General features: G+C 41.6%; 1 protein-coding gene across 1 annotated transcript in view; it reads right to left on the reverse strand.

The window, feature by feature from the left end:
- Nucleotides 1–23,817, reverse strand: part of TMEM185A (transmembrane protein 185A) — a 126,198-nt gene that overhangs the window by 102,099 nt on the left and 282 nt on the right. The window contains exons 2-3 of the mRNA XM_069212413.1: nucleotides 12,976–13,152; nucleotides 6,436–6,643 (exon numbers count right to left, since the gene is read on the reverse strand). Of these exons, the coding sequence (XP_069068514.1) occupies nucleotides 6,436–6,643; nucleotides 12,976–13,152 (385 nt within the window). The remainder of the gene's footprint in view (nucleotides 1–6,435; nucleotides 6,644–12,975; nucleotides 13,153–23,817) is intronic.

Here is a 23,817-nt window from a genome sequence, read left to right on the forward strand (position 1 = left end):
AGAGGGCCACAGGAGAAGAGATGCGTGGAAAAAGGGGTGTGTGCGTCGATTTCTTCTCAGCACACACAGACTTGCGTCGTTCTTTTCCACGCGGGGAAGTCGGGCGTCGTTTTCCGGCGCGCAGACAGTCTCTTTTTGTGGATCGCGGGGATTACCAGATGTCCCGGGTCTGTGCGTGGATTCTCCTGCTTATTTTCCGGCTGCGCGTCGTTCTGCGGGGCTGCGCGTCGAAGTTTCGATCTCACGGTAGGCGTTGCGTCGATTTCTCCTTGGAAGTCGGGCGGCGTTGTCCTTGCGAGGCCGTGCGTCGAAATTTTGGTCTCACGGCAGGCGTCGCGTCGATTTCACCTTGGAAGTCGGGCGGCGTTGTCCTTGCGAGGCCGTGCGTCAAAGTTTCGCACTCACGGTAGGCGTCGCGTCGATTTCTCCTGGAAAGTCGGGCGGCTTTGTCCTTGCGAGGTTGTGCGTCGAAGTCTCGATCGTCCCGAGGGCGTCGCGTCGATCAGCGTCGGTGTGCGGCGTTTTTCTCGCCGCGAAACAAGCTGTGCGTCGAAATTTTCGGCGCACGGAGCGTCCAAGTGAAAGGAAGAAGTCTTTTTGGTCCTGAGACTTCAAGGAACAGGAGGCAAGCTCTATCCAAGCCCTTGGAGAGCACTTTCACAGCCAGACAAGAGTTCAGCAAGGCAGCAGGGCAACAGCAAGACAGCAGTCCTTTGTAGAAAGCAGACAGGTGAGTCCTTTGGGCAGCCAGGCAGTTCTTCTTGGCAGGATGTAGTTTCTGGTTCAGGTTTCTTCTCCAGCAAGTGTCTGATGAGGTAGGGCAGAGGCCCTGTTTTATACTAAGTTGCGCCTTTGAAGTGGGGGTGACTTCAAAGAGTCTCTAAGAAATGCACCAAGTTCCCTTTCAGCTCAATCCTGTCTGCCAGAGTCCCAGTAGGGGGTGTGGCAGTCCTTTGTGTGAGGGCAGGCCCTCCACCCTCCCAGCCCAGGAAGACCCATTCAAAATGCAGATGTATGCAAGTGAGGCTGAGTACCCTGTGTTTGGGGTGTGTCTGAGTGAATGCACAAGGAGCTGTCAACTAAACCTAGCCAGACGTGGATTGAAGGGCACAACAAGTTTTTAGTGCAAAGAAATGCTCACTTTCTAAAAGTGGCATTTCTAGAATAGTAATATTAAATCCGACTTCACCAGTCAGCAGGATTTTATATTACCATTCTGGCCATACTAAATATGACCTTCCTGCTCCTTTCAGATCAGTAGCTGTCACTTCAACAGTGTATGAGGGCAGCCCCAATGTTAGCCTATGAAGGGAGCAGGCCTCACAGTAGTGTAAAAACGAATTTAGGAGTTTTACACTACCAGGACATATAACTACACAGGTACATGTCCTGCCTTTTACCTACACAGCACCCTGCTCTAGGGGTTACCTAGGGCACACATTAGGGATGACTTATATGTAGAAAAAGGGGAGTTCTAGGCTTGGCAAGTACTTTTAAATGCCAAGTCGAAGTGGCAGTGAAACTGCACACACAGGCCTTGCAATGGCAGGCCTGAGACAAGGTTAAGGGGCTACTGAGGTGGGTGGCACAACCAGTGCTGCAGGCCCACTAGTAGCATTTAATCTACATGCCCTAGGCACATGTAGTGCACTCTACTAGGGACTTACAGGTAAATTAAATAGTCAATCATGGATAAACCAATCAATAGTACAATTTACACAGAGAGCATATGCACTTTAGCACTGGTTAGCAGTGGTAAAGTGCTCAGAGGTCAAAAGCCAACAACAACAGGTCGGAAAAAATAGGAGGAAGGAGGCAAAAAGTTTGGGGATGTCCCTGTCAAAAAGCCAGGTCCAACAGTGCCCACAGAACCCATAAGTTAAGATTTGCTGCTGTAGAAGGTTGAGAGCATTACATATCCTTAAAGATTCCAAACAGGACTAATATTATCATGATAACCACAATACATCGCATCATCGACTGAAACCATGACACAGGTCTACTATGACATTGCACTCTCTACACATGCACAAAATCAGAGGGAACTATGAAAAGACAGCCCCAAGAGGGTAAAGTTAATGGGAAGGGAGTTGTTGCTTACGTTTGTACATTGGAAATTCGAATTAAAACGTATTTAAACTTAAAATACAGTGCCAGCTGTGTTAAAAGTCAGACTGCTAACCTGTCTACAGCTAAAGCCCACTAATTGGATTTTAAAATGTGTGCATGTTTTTTTTATTTATTTTTTAGAGCCTATACTTATGTGTGTGCTATTCTTTAACTAGAATACATTGAACACTAATATGTGCATGAGAGGAGCCCAGATGCAAGCCTGCTAAGATTCACCTTGATGCACCTTCATGTAAAAAAAGAAAACAAAAGGAAAGGAAAGGAAAAAAGAACACTGCTACTACATATAGCTATAATTGCTTCATTCTCCTTCCCTTGTGGAAGCTAACCTGTGAAACATGAAACACTAATGTTGGCCAGACCTGGAAAAAATAACACTCTGAAGGGCATTTAAGTATAAAAGTATTTCTCTAGCTTACCTATTTAGTGGGTGGTAGGAACACAGCATTCATGATAACTGAAGTGTGCTGTGTGCCTCACCAGTGATGTTCAATTATAATTTTGAAGGCGACTGCCAGTGCGAAGGAGCAGCTGGGAATGATGGAAATACGGCCAAAGGGCCTGTTAAGGGTCCTGCATGCATTAGGGGGATGGTTGTGATGAGGGCCTACCAAACTTGACAGACCTCTTTTCAAGTGAGAGTAATTTGAAAAACAGTCAAGCCCTGTAATCCCTTAGCTGGTTCAATGTCATTTGTAGGGGACATTTAAAATAGCTGTGTGTGTATTACTGCAAAAATTGCTTTACACAGAAGTCAAGAGGACTGGTTATATCTTGGGGTCTCAGGGGACTATATCTTCTTTATGTCTCTGCCAAGTGAAAGATTAACTTGTGATTGTTTTATGCCACTAAAATATAATTTGAAAAATAGCTGCCTGAGGCGCCAATGAGACCCTTGTGTATTGATCATATTCAGTCTAATAAACTGACATGAAAGGTAAATCACTAAATTGTACAGACTGTAGCTCTTGTATGACTCTTTATAACCTATTATACTGACCTCTTTATTCTTCTGGGGAGACCAGACTGCAGAGGCCTGCATTCATTTTCACCAATTATGCTACGTTGTGTTTTGTAGTTCCCACTTTCTGCCCTTTTGTGGGCTGTTTTAGTACTGTTGTACAGAACAGGCTTTCATTACACTGCTTTGTTAACTTTAAGAGGGTTGCTTCAAGGAGCAGCCTCCTCACTGGACATTATCAATATGAGATTAGATCCTGTTAAGGCTTATGGGAATGCGGTGTCAGGTGCATACAGACATAATCACTCCCACTAACACAAGGACTTTATTCAATTTGTTACACAACATTTTTGCTATACTTTTTCTGTAAATTTTCATAGATTTGTTCCTATGGAAGTGAAAATGATTCCGTAAGATATGATAAAGTCCATTAATCTTTTTTTAACATATACAAAAAGTACATCCCATAAGCATTGTATGCAATAAATCCATATAATGTCACAATTTAAATGTCCTGAATTTGATTAGTATGAACAGATGTTTGATTCACAATGCAATGAAACAGAAGTTCATGTGATCTCTGTCTGATGAGGGCAGAACACTTTTTTGGAAATCCCAGTTGCCTACTAGTCTTATAACAGGTTTCTAATCCATGTCCAGCTCATGTGAGAATGCCTATGCCCGATGGGCCTTTCATTTGTTCCAACCACCTGAACAGATTTTGTTCAAGTAACAATGGAACTGATGCACCTCTTTCAAAAAACTACATTAAGGGGATTGGATAAAATTGAGACCAAGAACAAATACATTCAACCAAACATACTCAAAGAAGAACTTCAGGCCCGTCAAAAATAAAAAAAATAAAAAAACGCTGAGGATATAATTTTACACTAGCAGACAAGGGTGGTGTCTTGGTGGGCTAATATTGCAGCAAGCAGGGAAAAAAATCACCTGTCTATTCAAAAACATGGAGCATTATATAATGATATCTATGGATTCTAGGAATCCATTCACGAGAAAAATTGGTTGGACAGTTGCAAAAGCCGAGTGCATCTCTGAAAAAAACAAAAATATAAAAATAAAAAAAAATAAAAAAATAAAAGAAGCTGATTATGTACAAAAACATGGATGCAAGAATACCAGTCATTTAACTCCTCCCAAAAAAAATCCTCCGGGAAGACCCATAGTGTTAATGTCAACTCTATTCTGGACCCACTAGCAAAGTATGTCAATATATTTTTTAAACCATTTATAAGATCCATACCCAGTTATGTCTGGGACACCATAAACGTCATTAACCAAATTGAATATCAACCATGTAACTACCAAGATAAGCTTTTAGTGGCTCGACCTGTAGAGGGTCTTCATACAAACCTTCCCCAGAACCCAGGACTGGAGGTTCTCAAATGGTATCTGGATAATAGATCCAGACCACACACAGTTTCAATGGAATTCACCCTGAAACTAAGATCTGCCTTTCAAAAAAATATTTCCAATTTAATGAAAAAGTTTTTGTACAGGTTAAAGAAACTGTTATGAGATGTCCATTTGGCAACAGAGATAGCTATGTTTTCGGTAACAAAATACAAAGAAAGATGGGTTTACGCAAACAATCCATTCTTGAATCAAATACTTTTATGGAAAAAGTATACTGATGATAAAGAAATGATTTAGAAAGGCAACAAGGATGATCTGAATAAACTCTTTACCTTGATAAATACTAAACCACCAAGCATTAAACGTTCAAAAATGTTCAATGAGTTGCAGCAGTGAAATAATCAATTTTCATGACATTCTGATTAACCATAGACATATGCACACAGAACACCTTGTACAACAAACAAAGTGGAATTCCTTTCAGAATTTCTCTTGTTTTAATTAGAGCAATCTAAGAGAATCTACCCTCCAAACAATTCTTAAGGACATGAAGAAATTGTTCAAAGAAATGGCAGAATACTTCAAGAAATTGAGAATGGAACAATCTATTTAAATTGCTTCAATTAAAGAGCAGTTCATGGTTAATGTACACTCCTCACAAATGTTTACTTACACTGAAACCATGTAAGGAAAATAATCAACTAGTCTGCATAAAAACATTCAACAACACCAACATCATCAAGAAGGCAACTGGCACATCTTACGGGCTGGAGGCACTAGAAAGTAACCACTTTTTGAACTACAAATAATAATAAGAACCTGTGAGACAACAAGGTTCACGGAACACCAAGTAAAAAACTGACTCCACACTAACACGAATACTTAGTCTTCCATCAACCATGGGACACCAAACAATGATCCTCCACATTGTAGATTTAATGCACTTTCTCAAACACATGTCTTTCCACATTGGTTTGTGACTGATGCCATCATTTCTATTTTTCACATACTTCACAATATCCTATGCTAGAAAAACCAGAAGCAGCTGCTATCAAACATGTTTCCATTTAAGATGACATTAAAAGTGCGCAATTTTACAGATATATCATGTGTGATGTGAATGCAGGAATAATAAAGAAAAAAAGGGCATGCTCACTTTCAGTTAAAAATCTCAAAACCTACTAGTTTCATTAATGCTGTTCATTCTCTGCTTTCCTATTCTCACTGTACCCCCATCTCCTTATCCAACATGTTTGGAATGATACAGACACACACGGGTTGAGCATGTACACTAACTACCAAATCATGCCCAAAATGGCAAAATGAAAATATGGAATGGCTCTTTTCTTTATCATGCTATTGAGCTCTTACACAGAGGATAGTAAGCATTGCTACTTTTAAGTGACCAGTCTCAGTCTTTCAAAAGTGTATCTCGACTTCCACTACCATCCTTCTTAGAGCTTCAGGCCACGTTTAATAAAAAAAACGTTCACAAGGCGGTTATTTTATTGGTGTCAAAGAAATTCAAATTTTCTGCACCGCAGCGTTTATGCAGAAGTAATCTCCTTACATCAATGTCAATAATAATCATTTACATTAATAATTATAGTTGTGTGATCAAAAGTGTACTGCGAACATTTTGATGGGCTTCAGTATTCTAAAATGAATTAGTGCAGTGCTTGACAAAGAAAAAACAAACAAAAATCACAACTTACTTGAAAACAAAAATGTTTCCCAATTTATCAGAAGAGATGTGTGCATTGCCTGGATTGCTCATAAGGTTAGAAGAAGGCACCGGTTCAAAAAAGAAATTATCATTTACAATTTTATTCAAAATTGCATTAAATCACAGTGGTGCTAAAAGGACAATTGGTGTAAATATTTAAAACAAGGGTTCTTTTAAGTTTGCACTACTTACAACAACATGATTGAAATGTTAGGAACACACACATCTGAAGATAACTCACCTCTAAAGACCTGTCATGTCGAAAGCCCCAGACACAAGCAGCAACAGAAACAGGAGATACAAAAAACAGAGGCATGAACACAAGAAGCCAGAAATGGTTTCCTCTCTCAATCCTATCACAGACCAGAACTTCAAACATGAGAAGGAGGAGGTGAATTCCTACAGCAATTAGCATGGCCTTGAACTCCACACACGTTTCGCCTTCCGCCCTACGACAAAAACGAGAGTAGAAAACGTTAAAGAAAACCCAAGATCTAGCTGCAAACAGTCACCTTGATTTAACTGTTTTTATATTGGACTAATTCGAACACATTTCTGAGCAGCAAATAATTAAAATACATGTGTAACTAGATGTATATTGAGAAAAGTCCTCTTCCAAAAATGAATGTCTGCAGATAATTATAAGCAATTATGGCCAAATAACAATATTTTTAAACTTTCCATTCAAATTAATGACATGGATGATATACCCAGGAAGAAGCAGGAAGCAGCTATTGAGAAAAGGTTTTTTGCAGCATTACAACACAGATTTACATGCTTGTCTATATTAAATATCAATTTCTATAATCAAGAAATACTGAAAAACATATTTTATCAGTGTGATTGTGCTACAACACAACTTCCTCCCGTGCAGCCCCATGCAACGGTGTTAACTTACATCCAATGTGTTAAATTAGACCACTTAAATAGCTAAAAGACCTAGGTGGGACAACAGGACATTCCATTTCTGGGAAGGATGGGTCAATTGGGTGCATATATAGGTAAACTATTAATACTGGAAAGCTAACTTTACAGGCAGGTAACTTCTGTTTCTCCAGCATGGACTCCTCGCTAAAATCACATGCCTAACTACAGTAGCTCTAGAAAACAAGGAGGTGAACATGGTTAAAAAACTATTAAAAGAAACTGTGACGCTTTCGGTATATAGTGAATACTCAGGAGTCAGTTATCGTGGACTTATGTGGGTTTTATTCTCAAATAGGCTTGGGGTACAGTCTCTCTCTTTCTCTGTTCTCTGTTCCTGAGCTTTGGTTCTGTCCCAGTCTTCTTCCTTCTGGTTTTTACGGGTTTGTTGAAGGGTTTCTCCTTCTCAGTCTTCTCCTTGACTTCTGTCGTCTCACAGGTTCCCCGGGAAAACGCATGTGGAGAGACAGAAAAATACCATGGGAAGTACTGGGTGGTGCGTCTCTGTCGTCTAGCCCTTTTCCCTGTCTTTCCTTTTCCGTCCTGTCTTCTCCGTTTTCTGCTCTCTGTTTTCCGCCTTCTCTTCTTCTGACCTAATTCCCCTTCTCTTTTCTTCCTTTACCTGTTATTCGATTGCCTCTGCTTTATCTGTCCCTGTCCCCTGTCGTTCTTTACTGCCTAGGAAGCCTCTTCTTCCTATTCTTCTCCTTTGTCTCTATTTCCGTACCCCAGTTCTCCTGTCTTTCTCCTGTGTATCAGCTCTCACCAAGATAAGTGCTCACTGTCTTGGGCTCCTGTGTATTATCGCATTTATACCAGTTTGTGGAAAGGTGCCACGGCGGAACGGTGAGCGGTGCAAAACAAAATATAATAGGTGCAAAAACAAGTGCCCGATCCCCCTCCCCCCCACCTTTCCCCTTCTTTCCCCTCCCGCTTCTTTTACTCCACCGGCCCCACGCACCTGGTAGAGCCACGCTTCTCCAGAAGCGTGGCGGGAATGAGCGTTTCGTCTCCCCAGGGTTCGTTGCTGTGGCGTCTGAGTTCGTTGACGGGGCTCCTTCTGGATCTGCACTTCCCGAGTCCGGCCACCGGTCTCTCACCCTCTCCAGGTTAGCCTGCTCGTCTTCTTCTCGTCCTCGAGTGTCTTCAGTCCTTCTGAGCTCGTCTTCTTCTCTTCCTTGTTGTGGGTCGGCGTCCTCTAGGTCTCCTCCTCCACTTCCCACGATCGTGCCTCCAATTGCTGGCGCTGCCATATTTGTCCTCACATTGACCCGCGAAGGAACGGTATTCAGCCAATCACGGGAAAAGAGGTCAGGAGAGTCGGGAATAGCAGGGGCAGAGACAGCACAAGTCCCGTTACTGTGCGGGCGAGACTCATTCAGCCCGTCACAGAAACATATCAGGGCAACCCTTTTCGAACCTATGGTGCTGGCTGTTCATGTAGTTTTATATAGCCCAGCTGTCATCAATTGTCAGCTCTTGATGTTTTATTTGCGGAATACATTCAGCAGTTCTGGGCTTCCCAGCTGAATATATCTCAGATGGAGCGGTTATTTGACGACCCTCTGGCCTACAGAGTGTTGGTGACATGGTTTGGAATGATTTGAGAAATACAGATTCCCCAAAGATTGCTTGTTTTTTTGCCCCTGGAGAATATTCGCCAAAATAGTCAGTTCACTAAATATTTGAAATAAATGTCTGTTTGGGGGGCTTTAATTCTACTTTTATTCTATTGGAGAACTTGGAGACAAGGATTTCTATTAATTACATTGAGGCATTGTAGGAAGTTGGCTCTGTATGCACTATTTCAAAGTAAGGAATAGTATGCACAGAGTCCAAGGGTTCCCCTTAGAGGTAAGATAGTGGCAAAAAGAGATAATACTAATGCTCTATTTTGTGGTAGTGTGGTCGAGGAGTAGGCTTATCAAAGGAGTAGTGTTAAGCATTTGTTGTACATACACACAGGCAATAAATGAGGAACACACACTCAGAGACAAATCCAGCCAATTGGTTTTGTTATAGAAAAATATATTTTCTTAGTTTATTTTAAGAACCACGGGTTCAAATTCTACATGTAATATCTCATTTGAAAGGTATTGCAGGTAAGTACTTTAGGAACTTTGAATAATAACAGTGGCATATATACTTTTCACATAAAACACAAATAGCCGTTTTAAAAGTGGACACAGTGCAATTTTCACAGTTCCTGGGGGAGGTAAAGTATTGTTAGTTTTTGCAGGTAAGTAACCCACCTACAGGGTTCAGATTTGGGTCCAAAGTAGCCCACCGTTGGGGGTTCAGAGCAACCCCAAAGTCACCACACCAGCAGCTCAGGGCCGGTCAGGTGCAGAGTTCAAAGTGGTGCCCAAAACACATAGGCTTCAATGGAGAGAAGGGGGTGCCCCGGTTCCAGTCTGCCAGCAGGTAAGTACCCGCGTCTTCGGAGGGCAGACCAGGGGGGTTTTGTAGGGCACCGGGGGGGGGACACAAGTTCACACAAAAAGTACACCCTCAGCGGCACTGGGGCGGCCGGGTGCAGTGTAGAAACAAGCGTCGGGTTTTCAATGTAAATCAATGGGAGACCAAGGGGTCTCTTCAGCGATGCAGGCAGGCAAGGGGGGGCTCCTCAGGGTAGCCACCACCTGGGCAAGGGAGAAGGCCTCCTGGGGGTCACTCCTGCACTGAAGTTCTGATCCTTCAGGAGCTGGGGGCTGCGGGTGCAGGGTCTTTTCCAGCCGTCGGGATTTTAGAGTCAGGCAGTCGCGGTCAGGGGGAGCCTGGGGATTCCCTCTGCAGGTGTCGCTGTGGGGGCTCAGGGGGGGACAACTTTGGTTACTCACAGTCTCGGAGTCGCCGGAGGGTCCTCCCTGAGGTGTTGGTTCTCCACCAGTCGAGTCGGGGTCGCCGGGTGCAGTGTTGCAAGTCTCACGCTTCTTGCGGGGATTGCAGGGGTCTTTAAATCTGCTCCTCTGAAACAAAGTTGCAGTCTTTTTGGAGCAGGTCCGCTGTCCTCAGGAGTTTCTTGTTCCTCTTGAAGCAGGGCAGTCCTCTGAGGATTCAGAGGTCGCTGGTTCTTGAGTAAGCATCGCTGGAGCAGGTTTCTTTAGAAGGCAGGAGACAGGCCGGTAGGACTGGGGCCAAAGCAGTTGGTGTCTTCTTTCTTCTTCTGCAGGGGTTTTTAGCTCAGCAGTCTTCTTCTTCGGTAAGTTGCAGGAATCTCAATTCTTAGGTTCAGGGGAGCCCTTAAATACTAAATTTGAGGGCGTGTTTAGGTCTGGGGGGTTAGTAGCCAATGGCTACTAGCCCTGAGGGTGGGTACAACCTCTTTGTGCCTCCTCCCAAGAGGAGGGGGTCACATTCCTATCCCTATTGGGGGAATCCTTCATCTGCAAGATGGAGGATTTCTAAAAGTTAGAGTTACTTCAGCTCAGGACACCTTAGGGGCTGTCCTGACTGGTCATTCTCATTATTTCCTCCGGCCTTGCCGCCAAAAGTGGGGCCGTGGCCGGAGGGGGCGGGCAACTTCACTAGCTGGAGTGCCCTGCGGTGCTGGAACAAAGGGGGTGAGCCTTTGAGGCTCACCGCCAGGTGTTACAGCTCCTGCCTGGGGGAGGTGTTAAGGCCTGCACTGGGTGGAGATGCTGTTACTGGCCTCAGAGTGACAAAGGCACTCTCCCCATGGGGCCAGCAACATGTCTCGAGTGTGGCAGGCTGCTAGAACCAGTCAGCCTACACAGGTAGTTGGTTTAAGTTTCAGGGGGCACCTCTAAGGTGCCCTCTGGGGTGTATTTTACAACAAAATGTACACTGGCATCAGTGTGCATTTATTGTGCTGAGACGTTTGATACCAAACTTCCCAGTTTTCAGTGTAGCCATTATGGTGCTGTGGAGTTCGTGTTTGACAGACTCCCAGACCATATACTCTTATGGCTACCCTGCACTTACAATGTCTAAGGTTTGGCTTAGACACTGTAGGGGCACAGTGCTCATGCACTGGTGCCCTCACCTATGGTATAGTGCACCCTGCCTTAGGGCTGTAAGGCCTGCTAGTCGGGTGACTTACCTATACTGCATAGGCAGTGTGAGGTTGGCATGGCACCCTGAGGGGAGTGCCATGTCGACTTACTCGTTTTGTTCTCACCAGCACACACAAGCTGGCAAGCAGTGTGTCTGTGCTGAGTGAGGGGTCCCCAGGGTGGCATAAGCTATGCTGCAGCCCTTAGAGACCTTCCCTGGCATCAGGGCCCTTGGTACCAGGGGTACCAGTTACAAGGGACTTACCTGGATGCCAGGGTGTGCCAATTGTGGAATCAAAAGTACAGGTTAGGGAAAGAACACTGGTGCTGGGGCCTGGTTAGCAGGCCTCAGCACACTTTCAATTCAAAACATAGCATCAGCAAAGGCAAAAAGTCAGGGGGTAACCATGCCAAGGAGGCATTTCCTTACAGGCATATATTAAAAGTAACTTTCAAGTCACAATATTTTGACTCTACAGTCCTTTCATTACATTTAATTCTAGATCATAATTACAATTATCAGATATCTAGGGTAAAAAAAAAATGTCCTCAGCCATGCCAGTAAACTTTTGCCAATTGCTTCCACAGTCCTTCTGAAAGAAGTACAAATAACATAAAGCAAACTGAGAAACACCTATGGCAAGCCTCTTCCATCCAGCAGTATTCTGTGGAATTTAGTGTTTGCTGAGGAGGTCATGTTGATGGCACAATATCCACCTCCGATCAGGAAAAGCACGTTCTTATCTGTTAAAGAACCATCGTTTTGAACTGGCTTAACCACAAAGTAGCATACATCCTTCCTTAATTGCCTAGTGAGTTAAAGAAATTCCTTACCTTATCCAGTAGGATTGACTCTGTCAACAAAGTTTTTGTCATAGGCTTGCCTTGATGGTTTGCATATGTACAGGATTTTGCAAAATAGCACTAACTGTTTTTGAACGCTTGACAGGAGTGGACTCCTTCCACATAACATTTGCCAATCCCAAAATGTCAACTCGAGAGCAGCAACCATCATAACAATTATTTCTCTTTCCTCCAAACCCAGGGTCACCAATGCACTGTCCATAACGTAATTTAAAATTTTGGACTGAAGGTCTTCACCTTCTGGCCTTACTGTGTTCAGACTTTATTTTAAAGCATAAAACGAAAATTGACCTGCTTGCTATTCTCTGATCGCTCAACGAAACACTTAATGACAACGATAAACTCCACTCAACCTCCATCAAATCCTTCTCCCCTACTGTTCCACCAGATTACACCTTTGCAAACTAGCTCCAACACATTTTATTGTTGAAGGAGCATTTCAAACTGGAAACGCTGTAAATAAAATTATATGGCGTGAGAAGTCTGCCTGGGCCGAGATTACAGAAACAGGGAATGTATGATTGTGTTGGAGGAGAAGTACACAGGTCAGAGAGGCAAGGCTTGTTGGTTAGGCACAGCAGAGTTTGCTGGTTAAAAGAGAATTGAAGAAGGAGTATAGTTATCATTGTTACTTTTGAATGCATGGTGATTTTAGAGGATCCTATACCTTATTTATGTTACATAAACGCATAATGCCCTTTATTTGTCAGTTCCTGATCCAAAATATAAGATATTACCACAGAAGGGTAGAGGTATGACTGCATATGTATTTTCTTTTCATGTGATAGGCAGTTCTGTGGCTGAAGCATGTAAAGGTTTTAAAATAGACAACGTCCTTTATGTCCATTTTGAGTCTTTAGTCAACATGATTTTTAACCATGTAACATTTTGCTTAACATAAATGTTTGCTAAACTTGAGCAATGTGTAGCGAAGTTCATAGTTTACAGTAATTACGTTTTTTTTAATCAGCACTTACCTGTACTGTGGGTTTCGTGCCCAGACCCCAGTTCCCACAGAGGCACCAATGATGACCATTAATTTCCATAGCCATACTGGCGCAAACACAGCCCAATAGTTCCACTGAATAATTTCATCCAGACGAAGAGACAAGAGAACAGAGAAGAGTAATAAACAGGCATAGATAAGAAACTTGCTGCAAGAGAGAGAACAAACACACATTAGAAACAAAGCATCTCTAACAAAAATGCTAACAGATCAAATTACATTTCATTAGCTAAACCAATTAGGATGCTTAAAGAATGGACGATAGCTTCTGTTTGATTTGTAAACTGAGCTAGAAGAGGTAGCAGAGATATGGTGAAAACCTAGACAGCAGGTGTGTTTATTTGCATATACTGGCTGAGAGTAACCAATATTTTTGTTGACCACTTATTGCTGGACAGGTATTAATTGCCTTGCCTCTCATTATACAATTTCAGTCTGGGTAATTAACTGTGAATACCGTGAACAGGGGCAATTAAACAGAAATAAAAATGAGTTTTGGGAAATAATTTCTGAATCAAATTCTCATTTCAGTGATCAACAAGCATTAGAGTAGGTCATCTTGATTTGTAATAATGAAACCATTACAAAACCAAAGCAAACAAATACTTATAATACAAACCTGTTAAAGGAGGCCCAGCTACAGCTGTTTACTTTATCAATTACGTACTATCCCTGGATTAAAAACTTACATTTTGAGAGAAGATGCAGTGAGCTTATTGTCTAGCAGATAGCATTATTTACATTATAACAAGTGAAGAATACAAAGAGAAAAGAGAATAATCCTGCAGGGAACCATATTTGGGAGAACTGAGGGTGTCACAACTGTTAAGGGATACACCCTGAAAATCTCGCTTCAGGTAAAAGGGATAGGGGAGAGAATTGCAGAACAATGTTCTCCAGGTCCCATGGTGTGAGAAATATTCCAAATGAAAAGCATGCCTAGGTAATCTCTCTTTATAGTCCCTGATATTTTTCGTAAGATGATCAATGGAGGGGCATCAACTGTGAGTCAATAGGTTCCACTAAAATGCTGCAAACATTTAGGACTTTAATATGCTGATGTAAATTCAAGACAAATTAGCTTTTGAATGTTTTCTATTGTATTACACACTTAGGATCAAAGAAAAATCTAAAAAAGTATTAAGTACTTTTAATAGCTGTACAACCATCAAGACGTTATTCTTTTGCAATATGTGCTCTCTCTATATATATATATATATATATATATATATATATATATATATATATATGTGTTCACTTGAAAAATCAAAGGCTATAGGGACGTTATAGTTAGGCTCACATTTTAAATGTACCAAACCACAGAAATTCAGCAGTTAAAGTTATCTAAAGTAACTATAACTCGCGCACCTGCCATGTGCAGCTATCTGATCAATAATTTTACTGCAGATGTTAGAGTGACATTATTAATGATGTTATCAAAGATGTCATGAGTGCTGTAATTTGAGGGGTAAATAGAAGTGCATGGCGAGGGCTTGGTACTTTTAAAATGTGAGCCTAACTATAACATCCATGTAACATTTGTTTTTTTTAAAGTGCATTTCTATGTTTTCTTTAGTTCTATTTCCTTACTGTAACGTCCCTGTAACATTTGTTTTTTCAGTGAATTTCTATGTTTTTATATATAAAGTAATTTCCATTAGTTAAAGTTAATGCAACCACCTCCACAGCAGCAGTTGGCCACAGGGCCTGGCCTGCAGCCAGACCCTGCGGCCAACCTCAATAACCACCCGACCCACGCTGCGCACAGCCCTTTGGCCATGCGCGGCGGGAGGTGGTCGCAGCACGTCTCTCTGGGTGAGAGTGGCTGTCTGGGTATGAGAGTCGGTGCATCAGTGTTTTAGTGGATGCGTCCGTTTCTGTGTGGGTCTGTGAGTGGGTGTCAGTGTCTGAGTCTGTGAGTAAGTGCGTGAGGATCTCACTAAGTCTGTGAGTGGGTGCTTCAGTGTCTGAGTGGGGCTGTGAGTGGGCTAAAGAGTGAGAAAGAGAAATTCAGAGAGCGAGGAAGAGAGAGAAACAGTGAGAGGGATAGAGTGTTTAGGCTTTGGTGAATGATATACTTAGAATGAAATAGTTCTTGACAAATTGAAAAGAAAAGTGCATTTGTCAATTAAAAAGAATGAGATCACCTTTCATTATGAACCTTAAACTTTTGAGGATTGTAAACAAACAAACTAGGGAAATGACCACAGACACACCTGGACAAAAACCCTAAACTTTCAATGTGAGGGTTTGTGACCTTAATGATTATGCCACAGGTGACTCCTTGTGCTGTGAAGTCTTTATATGGAGAGACCATTGCAATGACTATCACTCTCTCTTCCATCCCGCTATGGGATGGAAGAGCGAGAGTGACAGAACCATAGAGGGGTCCTCAAGGCCCCTGCATCGTGCAGGAGCCAGCATTGCTCCCCCAAGCAGGGAGCTGCTTTTAATAGCAGCTCCCCGTTTGTGGGAGCAATGTTTTCATCTGTCTTCCCCACACGCATATTTGCGTGCAGGGAAGACCGGTGTAAACTCTGCTTTCTGCGAGTGAGAACTGTTTGACAGCTCTCACTTGTAGAAAGCAAATATTGCTTGCTTTTGCTGTTGGAATCGTCAGCTCCCACCAATCAAACGCAAACAGCTATGCCCCGGGGGTGGGCACCCTGGGACACAGCAGGAGACAGCCCTGGGGGGAAGAAGGAGGGAGGTGGCAGTACCCAGGGCCTTCTGTGGCTCCTCTAGGAGGGCCAACCAGCCCCCCACCAACTCTGCATTTAACTCCGGGGAGGTGGCCGTCCCTGTGGCTGTGGGGGGTCCTGGGACCCGACTCTCTTTGGGGCTGCAGTTAAAGCAAGCATGAGAGTCCATGTTTCTTTTTCGATTTTTTTTCTCTTAATTTTCGGCAGATCTGCCTTGACTCCTGCCAAAATGTTTTTTTTTTTAATGCTTTTTTGCTCGAGGGGGTGGGGGGGTGCCCATCTGGTATAGCAGCATCAGAGCTAAGAGGTCAGGGTGACTTTTTTTGTGTTACATTTGTTTTGGGGGGGGGGGGGGGGGGGGCTGGAGAGGGGGGGCTCTCTTGACCAAGAGCTACCTTTTTGCCAAATTTGGTGTAATTCCGTCCAGCAGTCTGGGCGCTATCGCTGTTCAAAATCCCTAAGGAATTTTTTTTTAGGGAAAATGCATTTGGGACCCCCCCCCCCCTCCCTTTTTTCTCAGCACCCGCTTGATGGATCACACCAAAGCGTTTCAGACAGCAGCTGAAGTGAGCCTCATATTTTCGTGAAAAATGTTGGGAATATTCATCAAACGGTGCCAACGTTATTAGCAAAAGAAAAAAACTCTTTCTACAGAAACTAGGTCCTAACTATAACTACCTAGTGGTGACCGCCACTAGGTAATCTATATATTTATGCTACAAAAACCAAAGGTTACAGTCAGGCCTCGAAAAATCATAAACATGTTACTAGACCTGCAGGTAGAGGGACTTGAATAATTTACTCAACTGTAACGTACTTGGCCATTAAACAGATCTCAAATTGTGTCATCCTAGGCAAATATTTCAGTTTTACAGAGATGCCTTTTTCTTCGTTCTCACTTGTGAGGGCATCTTCAAATATGTGAGCTCAGCATTTCTGCTGTACAAAAAAAAAACTCTTGTGTGATTAAATAGACTAAACTTTTGCTACATGTATAATAAGGATCCAGCCCACATGTAGACATAACCAATGATCGGCGACTTGCCTCATAGTTGACTAATAGCATTGCCATCAGGGCAGGAGTGTTTCTTATTTTATATTTAAACACTTACTTTTAATAAATATATTACTAAAGTATGATGTGGTAGTGCACTGTCATTTACAAAGAGTACATTTCCATTAAATGTCCAAAAAGCTTCCTACTAACTTGCAACTTTACTGATAAAACTATATAGTGTATTAACAAGTGTATTAACAATAATCTGTGAAAATTGTGATCTCAAAAAACATTTATCCTATGCACGTCACCAAGTAAAGTGTGCTGATTGTGTTCATCCTATTAAAACATGTTTTATCATCACACAGAAGAACAAAAACATGGGCTTTTACAACTACTGAAATATATTTTTGAAATGTTTGTACAGTTGACTTATTTAAATGTTTTGTGTAATGAAATTTTCAACACCCTACAGCATTTCATTTCACACTCTTTGTACAGCAGGTCAGATAGTACACCTTACAAAATCCTGAAACTCTGCAGTCAGAAGAAAAATTAATTGTAAGAAGACAAACTGACCTTTGACTTTCTGAATGCAGAGCAAATGTGACAAGATAGGAACAAGATTTAAAGGTGTTTTTATGGCTCCTTCATTTTCTGATTGAACACCTGCTCTTTGTCAACTTGCCAGAAAGGGTGAGTAGATCCTAAAAATAGCACAACCGGTTAAAATATGACTCGCCATAGCGAGTACATTTTTCAAGGCCTGGCTACAGGGATGTTATAGTTAGGTCCATGTTTTAACTACAGAAAACAGTATAAATTAAGCAGTTATGATTATACTTATAGTTATACCTATGTTAAGAAACTATAACTCGTTGCCTAAAGTTGCTTAAGGGCACAAGTTACAGTTTCTTCAGATAAATACAACTATAACTGCTGAATTTCTATGGTTTTGTGTGGCTAAACTGTGAACCTAACTATAATGTCCCAGTAATCTTTGTTTTTTCCAGTTATTACTATGTTTTTTTTTTAACGTAAAGTGATATAGAATTACCCTAAGTATATACAACCACCGTCACGCACAGTTTTTTGTTGTGTGTGGCAGTGGTTTGCTATGTGAGGAGTGCATGTTTTTTTCCATTGGCCTACAGATCGGCAGATCCTTTGTGATTTTACACTGGAGGTAGGGCTGAGCGCCACTGTAGAACCACGGATCGGCCAAAGAAATATTACTTGGGCACTCTTTAGGGGTCCATCAGAGACCCCTCCACGTATCCTATGGGGTCAGGATACCTCTATCCTTACCCCTTATGTGATATTTATATAATATAATTTCTCCCCGGGCCACGCCGAGAAACAAAATGGCAGCTGCAACTTTTCTTTCAAGTTGCACCCTGCCAATCAGGGCCTTGCTCTTGGGTTCGGATCCGAGGGTACCCACTGGTCCGTGAAGAATCAGAGTCCCTAAATAACCATATTTTTTTCCGCTAATAACTCTGAAACTACGGAATAGATTTACACCAAATTAAACAAGCATTTGCAATGCAACGGGTCTCGCGTTTGCTCATGTTAGAGCTGATCGCGTTGTAAACTCCTAACCCGACTTTTCATATATCGGCAAAAGTGCTTTTATGTACGTAAAAAAGTGAAATGTGTAAGCGCTCGACTTCTGCCAAGCGAAATCGCGCTAGGAAAAAAGAGAAAAGTAGTTCACGATCTGACAGAAAACAGCGAGCCTCGCATGTTTTCTGTACTTGATCGATGCGCTCGAGGAGGGCTAACCACCGGAAAAGGCATGACGTGCGCAAGCCTTCCACTAATGAAAGCAAGCAGATTTCACTAGGCAAGCCCACGAACCAATCAACCACACTGACTTGAAGTTGACAGGGCTCCGAGCCCTTTTCTAATAACTAAAGCGTCTCGCTGCGATACGCATGCGCGAGCGCATGCAACGCAGGCTCGACCCTAAAAAGGGCTCTTTTCGGACAAGATCTAGGCTTCTGCCACATTTGGTGTAATTCTGTTCAGCTGTTCAGGCTGTAGCCGTGTCTAAAAGTTGCAAAATCCCCATAGACAATGCATTGGGAAAAGGTATTTTGGGACTCCCTCTTTTTCTCAGCCCCTGCTTGACAAATCACTCCAAAACTTTCCACAGAATCGCCCCGTCTATAGGAAAAGTTGGTCCTGACTATAACTACCTACTGGCTATCGCTTGAGTGTTTATACATGTATATACATATTGCACAGTGGTGGTCACCGCTGTACAGCTACATGTAAGTCAGAGTTTCCGTTTGAACGTTTTGTTAATAACTTTGGTGCCTTTTGATGCCTATTTACAAAACTTTCCAAGATAAAGTTCAACCACCTCAGCTCCTTTATTTAAGGTTTCAGGGTGATCCCTCAAACAGAGTTGAGAAAATAAAGACCGGGGTAGAGTAGGGGGCAGGAAGGATGTACACTTTTACCACTGGGAATTTTCATAGGGAAAATTAAACAACTACAGGAAAGACTGTTAAGCAGAATTACACCAAATTTGGTAGAAAACTAGATGTTTATCCAGAAAGCGTCCCTTTTGTGATTTGGTGTAAATTACTTCAACCATTCTAGAGGAATTATGGTTCAAAAATAGCGATATCTGTTCCCGTGGGACTCATGCAGGAAAAAATTAAACAAAAGATAATTCTAATAGGTTGGACCCTCACCTCCTAAAGGGCAATTTTTTAAAACATTTTTTAAAGGTTTAACTCGTTGTGGTTCCGCAGGAGCCAGCACGGACGCCTGTGCTCCAGAGGGACCAAAGAAAAAAATAATTATAACATTTTTTAAAAAAGGGGGAAAAAAATAAGGAAGAATGTATGGTAGAGGTCCATAGAAGGTTGCTTTTTGCTGCAGATGCATCATGATAAAATATGACTTTACGTTAAAAAAAAAAAAAAAAAAAAAAAAAAAACACATACGTTCACTTAAGAAATTAAAGGTTAAACAAGAACTGTGCATGCACAGCGTGCAAGATCAGCTCATGATCTAATTTTGAGCTGCATTTTCCATTATACAAGGGAATTAGGGAAAACTATTTTCCTAGCCATTGCGAAGAACGAATTGCAGCCATATCTGAACCAACTACAAGACTTATGGCCTATTACCTTGCGAAACGTTGCCAGAAGGGAAAAAAATAAAACGAACATACCCATAGTAGCTATGTGTGTGTGACCACTTTGAATCTTACCTGGAGAAAATCATATCTGAAGCCTGGACTTGACTAGAGCACAGGATTGAGTTAAAGATGACCTCAAACAAGACAAAAAAAATACTCCATGGTGGTGGCTGGCCAATGGTAAGATATAACCAGCTTCTGTGTCTCATTTTTTCGTCAAAGCCTGCTACATAGAGCATGCACTGCTTGTTGCGAGACATATTCAGGATAATAAATAACATACAGGGGCTTGGAGCTCACCCATTGCTTAGCATTGGTTGCTTTTCCTCGTCACTATCATTTACCTGCTTTTTATTTGTGTCACAGTTTGTCAATCCTGTGTTTGTCCCTGCCATGAAGCGTTGCCTCTTTACATCTATTTTGATTTGCTGCTTTTGCTGCTGCCACTGTTTGATTTTCAATAACTTTTTTCTTTTGTGTTCAGAACTCCAATAAAGTGGGTGTGCTTGTGACTTGCCTCTGTTGTGTACTTCTCTCCCGCTGCACTTAAGAACTATTCGCTTGGCCAATTCTTATTTCTTACTTTGTGTTGCTATGTGGGAGCCAACTTTGAGTCAACATGCAACATTTAGAATTCTAACAATACATACACCAAAGAAACGTTTATTATTTATTTTACGCTGCAATTGCTTATTTCCGTCTTCTCTTTTAAATTGCATTTTACCAGATGTTGTAACTTGCAGTTTAAATGTTATTTTAACTGACCTCTGAGTGTGCTTTTAAGGCATTTGCTCATGACCGAGAAATACAGATACTGCTATGTAACAAAGGAAGCCATCGGAGTCACAAAACAGTATTTGGTTAAACACTATTCTGTACATTAGAAGGCTTATTTATTTTGTATTGCTTTACAGTTTGCAAAAATACTGCTATGTAACAAACAATGCTGTTTTTCAAATAAGTTGCATAAAACGTTGCACAGTGCTACTCATGTCATTCCAGCCGCCCACAAAGGTTGCCACTCAATCGTTTGCTGTACGATTGCTAAAACCTTTATTTCACAATGCCATCATTGGCTGTAAACTATGATTCAATGAAGCTCAAATGCTCTCAAATCGCACCAGTGCTTGTGTCACTGACAGGCATCCTTGTGTTGAGCCTTCCGTACTGTGAAATGTAAATGTCTTAAGGGTTATGAGTGGCAGCCCATTAGAGTGAACTCCAGACAATTCGGACAGTAAAAGACCATCACTTTCTGAGAAACTGTGCTATAGCAGTGGATGTCTGTTTTACAAGCCATCAGTGCTTTCTAAGGAATCTGACATGTTGCTTCTGAAACTTCATCAGATAGCAATGCGGACGTTACTTTAAAGCAGCCCTCGTGAATACGTGTTACACTTGTTATTATCTGGCTGATAACATTTAACTAACATTCACTTGAACGCTGTCAAACACATATTTTGCAGTTTTTAACAGTGCACACCTGGGTATGTTCTGTCACAGAAAATTGTAATTTGCTCATAATCAAAAGGTGTTGAGCTGAAGGATTCAAACCTGGCTACCTATGACTCAAAGTCAGCAGCTCTAGCCTTTATGCCACATTTCCTCCTTAAGTTCATAACTTTATCAAATGTTAATGTCAAATCAAAGTACATGTTGCTTACAATACGTTTCAGAAAAAGAAAGATCTCTAACACTATAAAATCAAGGCATTATATTAAACAACATTGTTTCTACTATTAACGCCATGCTAACGCAAAATTGCAGTATTTAATTTTGTATAGGACCATAATAGAGGGCTTCCTTTCCCAATGTCCAACAACAACAACTTAATACCTTTACACACTAATGCCTGTACCACATTGTTTAGCATTCTCCAAAATCTTCTTCACAAAGTATTACAAGCAAACAAATATTGGCAAAGCCAGTAGCTAGCACAGTGACTGCAAACTAAAGTTGCAAAAAACTGGCTTGGCCAATGCTTGTTAACTGTATTTATAGTCCCACCGGTTGAGGCATCTTACCTTGGAGCTCAATCAAGAGAACAGGGGCATCTGGGGTCTACATCATTTACATTTATTTTAGGTCAATGCATGTATTAGTCAATGTCTGTTGTGAAAGACTGTTCACTGTAACCATTCAAATAAAACATGTAACGTTAGTTGAATGGATTGCTACAGAGTAGCACCAAGCCTGATGCTTTTTTGTATTTATTTATTTAAAAAAATATATATATATGTGATCCCATACATGCCAACATCTCAGATGAGGAAAGCAGGAGATTTAAATATATATATATATATATATATATATATATATATATATATATATATATTTGGAGAATGTATTTTCTCCATTGACATCTATTGAAACAGAGGAAACTTTCAGGCAGTAGAAATCTAAAACAAAGCCATTTTTGCCTTTGAAAACCGGGAGTCTCCCACCTCAATCGGATATGTTGGCGTGTATGTGATTAGCTTGAGCTACAATTTATTTGTAGAAACCTGCAAATTAAGGATCAGAACATGGACTATGTGGCAAGTCCTGTAACTTCGTAAATATGCACAAACATAGCAGCCATCACTTAAACCAGTCATCCTGGTTATACTGAAAGTTGGTCATTAATTACAGGCAAGAAACAATTTTGGTAGTCCTTGTGCTGGTTTAGAATATATTGTTCAGAACTCTGTATATCTCCATTTGGCTCTATCCACTGCACTACTCTGTCTCACCCTATACCACTCTCAATACATCATCTAGCTCCACTCTCTGACTCATCCCAAACTTCATTCTACTACTACGATCTCCAAAATAACCCTTTCTAGACTTTTCCCTCCTCTATCACTCTTTAGATCACCCCAACATCATGTTACTACTATGATCTCCAAAACAACAATTTCTAAAAATGTCTCCCTCACGTATCCCTTCTTTGACTCATCCCAAACCTAATTTTACTAGTGTAATCTCTCTAGTCAATTGCTGCTGGAGACTCTTCACTCCTCCATCTCTCCTTTTACTCTTCCCAAACTTGTCTTACTACTATGATCTCTCAAAACTTTCTAGACTCTTCCCTCTTCTATACCTCCATTATCCCATTTAATCCAAATAACAGACACCACTCAAATGTACTCACATTTCCCTATTCTATCCACCACCAATCCTTTTTGGGTTCCAGAGTAGTGTGCTACTTGTCGATAGCGCTTCGACACCGCTTCAGGAGTAGTAAACGCTCTATAAATACAACTACAATTTAGGTATGCGCAGGAGGTGAGAGTTCAGAGAAACAACAGAACGTCTACCACAAATAGAAACTGCGTTACTTAATATGTATATTTACTGTGAAAGTGACTTACAGAAGGTTTCGGAAGATATTGAACAAGTTTTGAAACTGTAAAATGGAACTTGAGAACCGCCGTGGGTGCAGGACAGATCGAGAACCTTTATGTCAAAGAACATTGCTAGCTCTGTAATAAGCAGTTTGTTATATGCAGATCGTGTTCACATGAAATGGAAATGGGTGTCTGTTCTTGTGGGGGCCACAATACCCTAGATCTACGGAAGGACCAGGAATTTAGATCAGCGTTATCAACAGGTTAAGTTCAACTGCTGGACTTACACCACCGTCATCCAAAAGCGTCTTAAGGAGGGTGGTTAAACTCTAAAAAAGTACGCATATTTAAATTTAATTAAAAACAAGAAAAAGTTAAAGCACAGAGGAGATTTCCACAAAATACGAGCGGGCGATGCTCTTTCCTTCGAAGTTAACCACCGAGTCCTTGGGAACAGAGAAGTTCGCTCTCTTCGCTGCGATGTACTTACCATTACCCACTGTAGAAGGGCGACAGGGGGGAACATTAAGACCTCAGCCCCCGAGGTCCTGCTTGCTAGCTCGGGGCAAACAATCTATTAAGCTCACAAGCATTCAACGATAAGACCCAGACCTCCGATCTCACTCCG

This window comes from Pleurodeles waltl, chromosome 2_1, assembly GCF_031143425.1.
Source record: "Pleurodeles waltl isolate 20211129_DDA chromosome 2_1, aPleWal1.hap1.20221129, whole genome shotgun sequence".
NCBI classification, from domain to species: Eukaryota; Metazoa; Chordata; class Amphibia; order Caudata; family Salamandridae; genus Pleurodeles; species Pleurodeles waltl.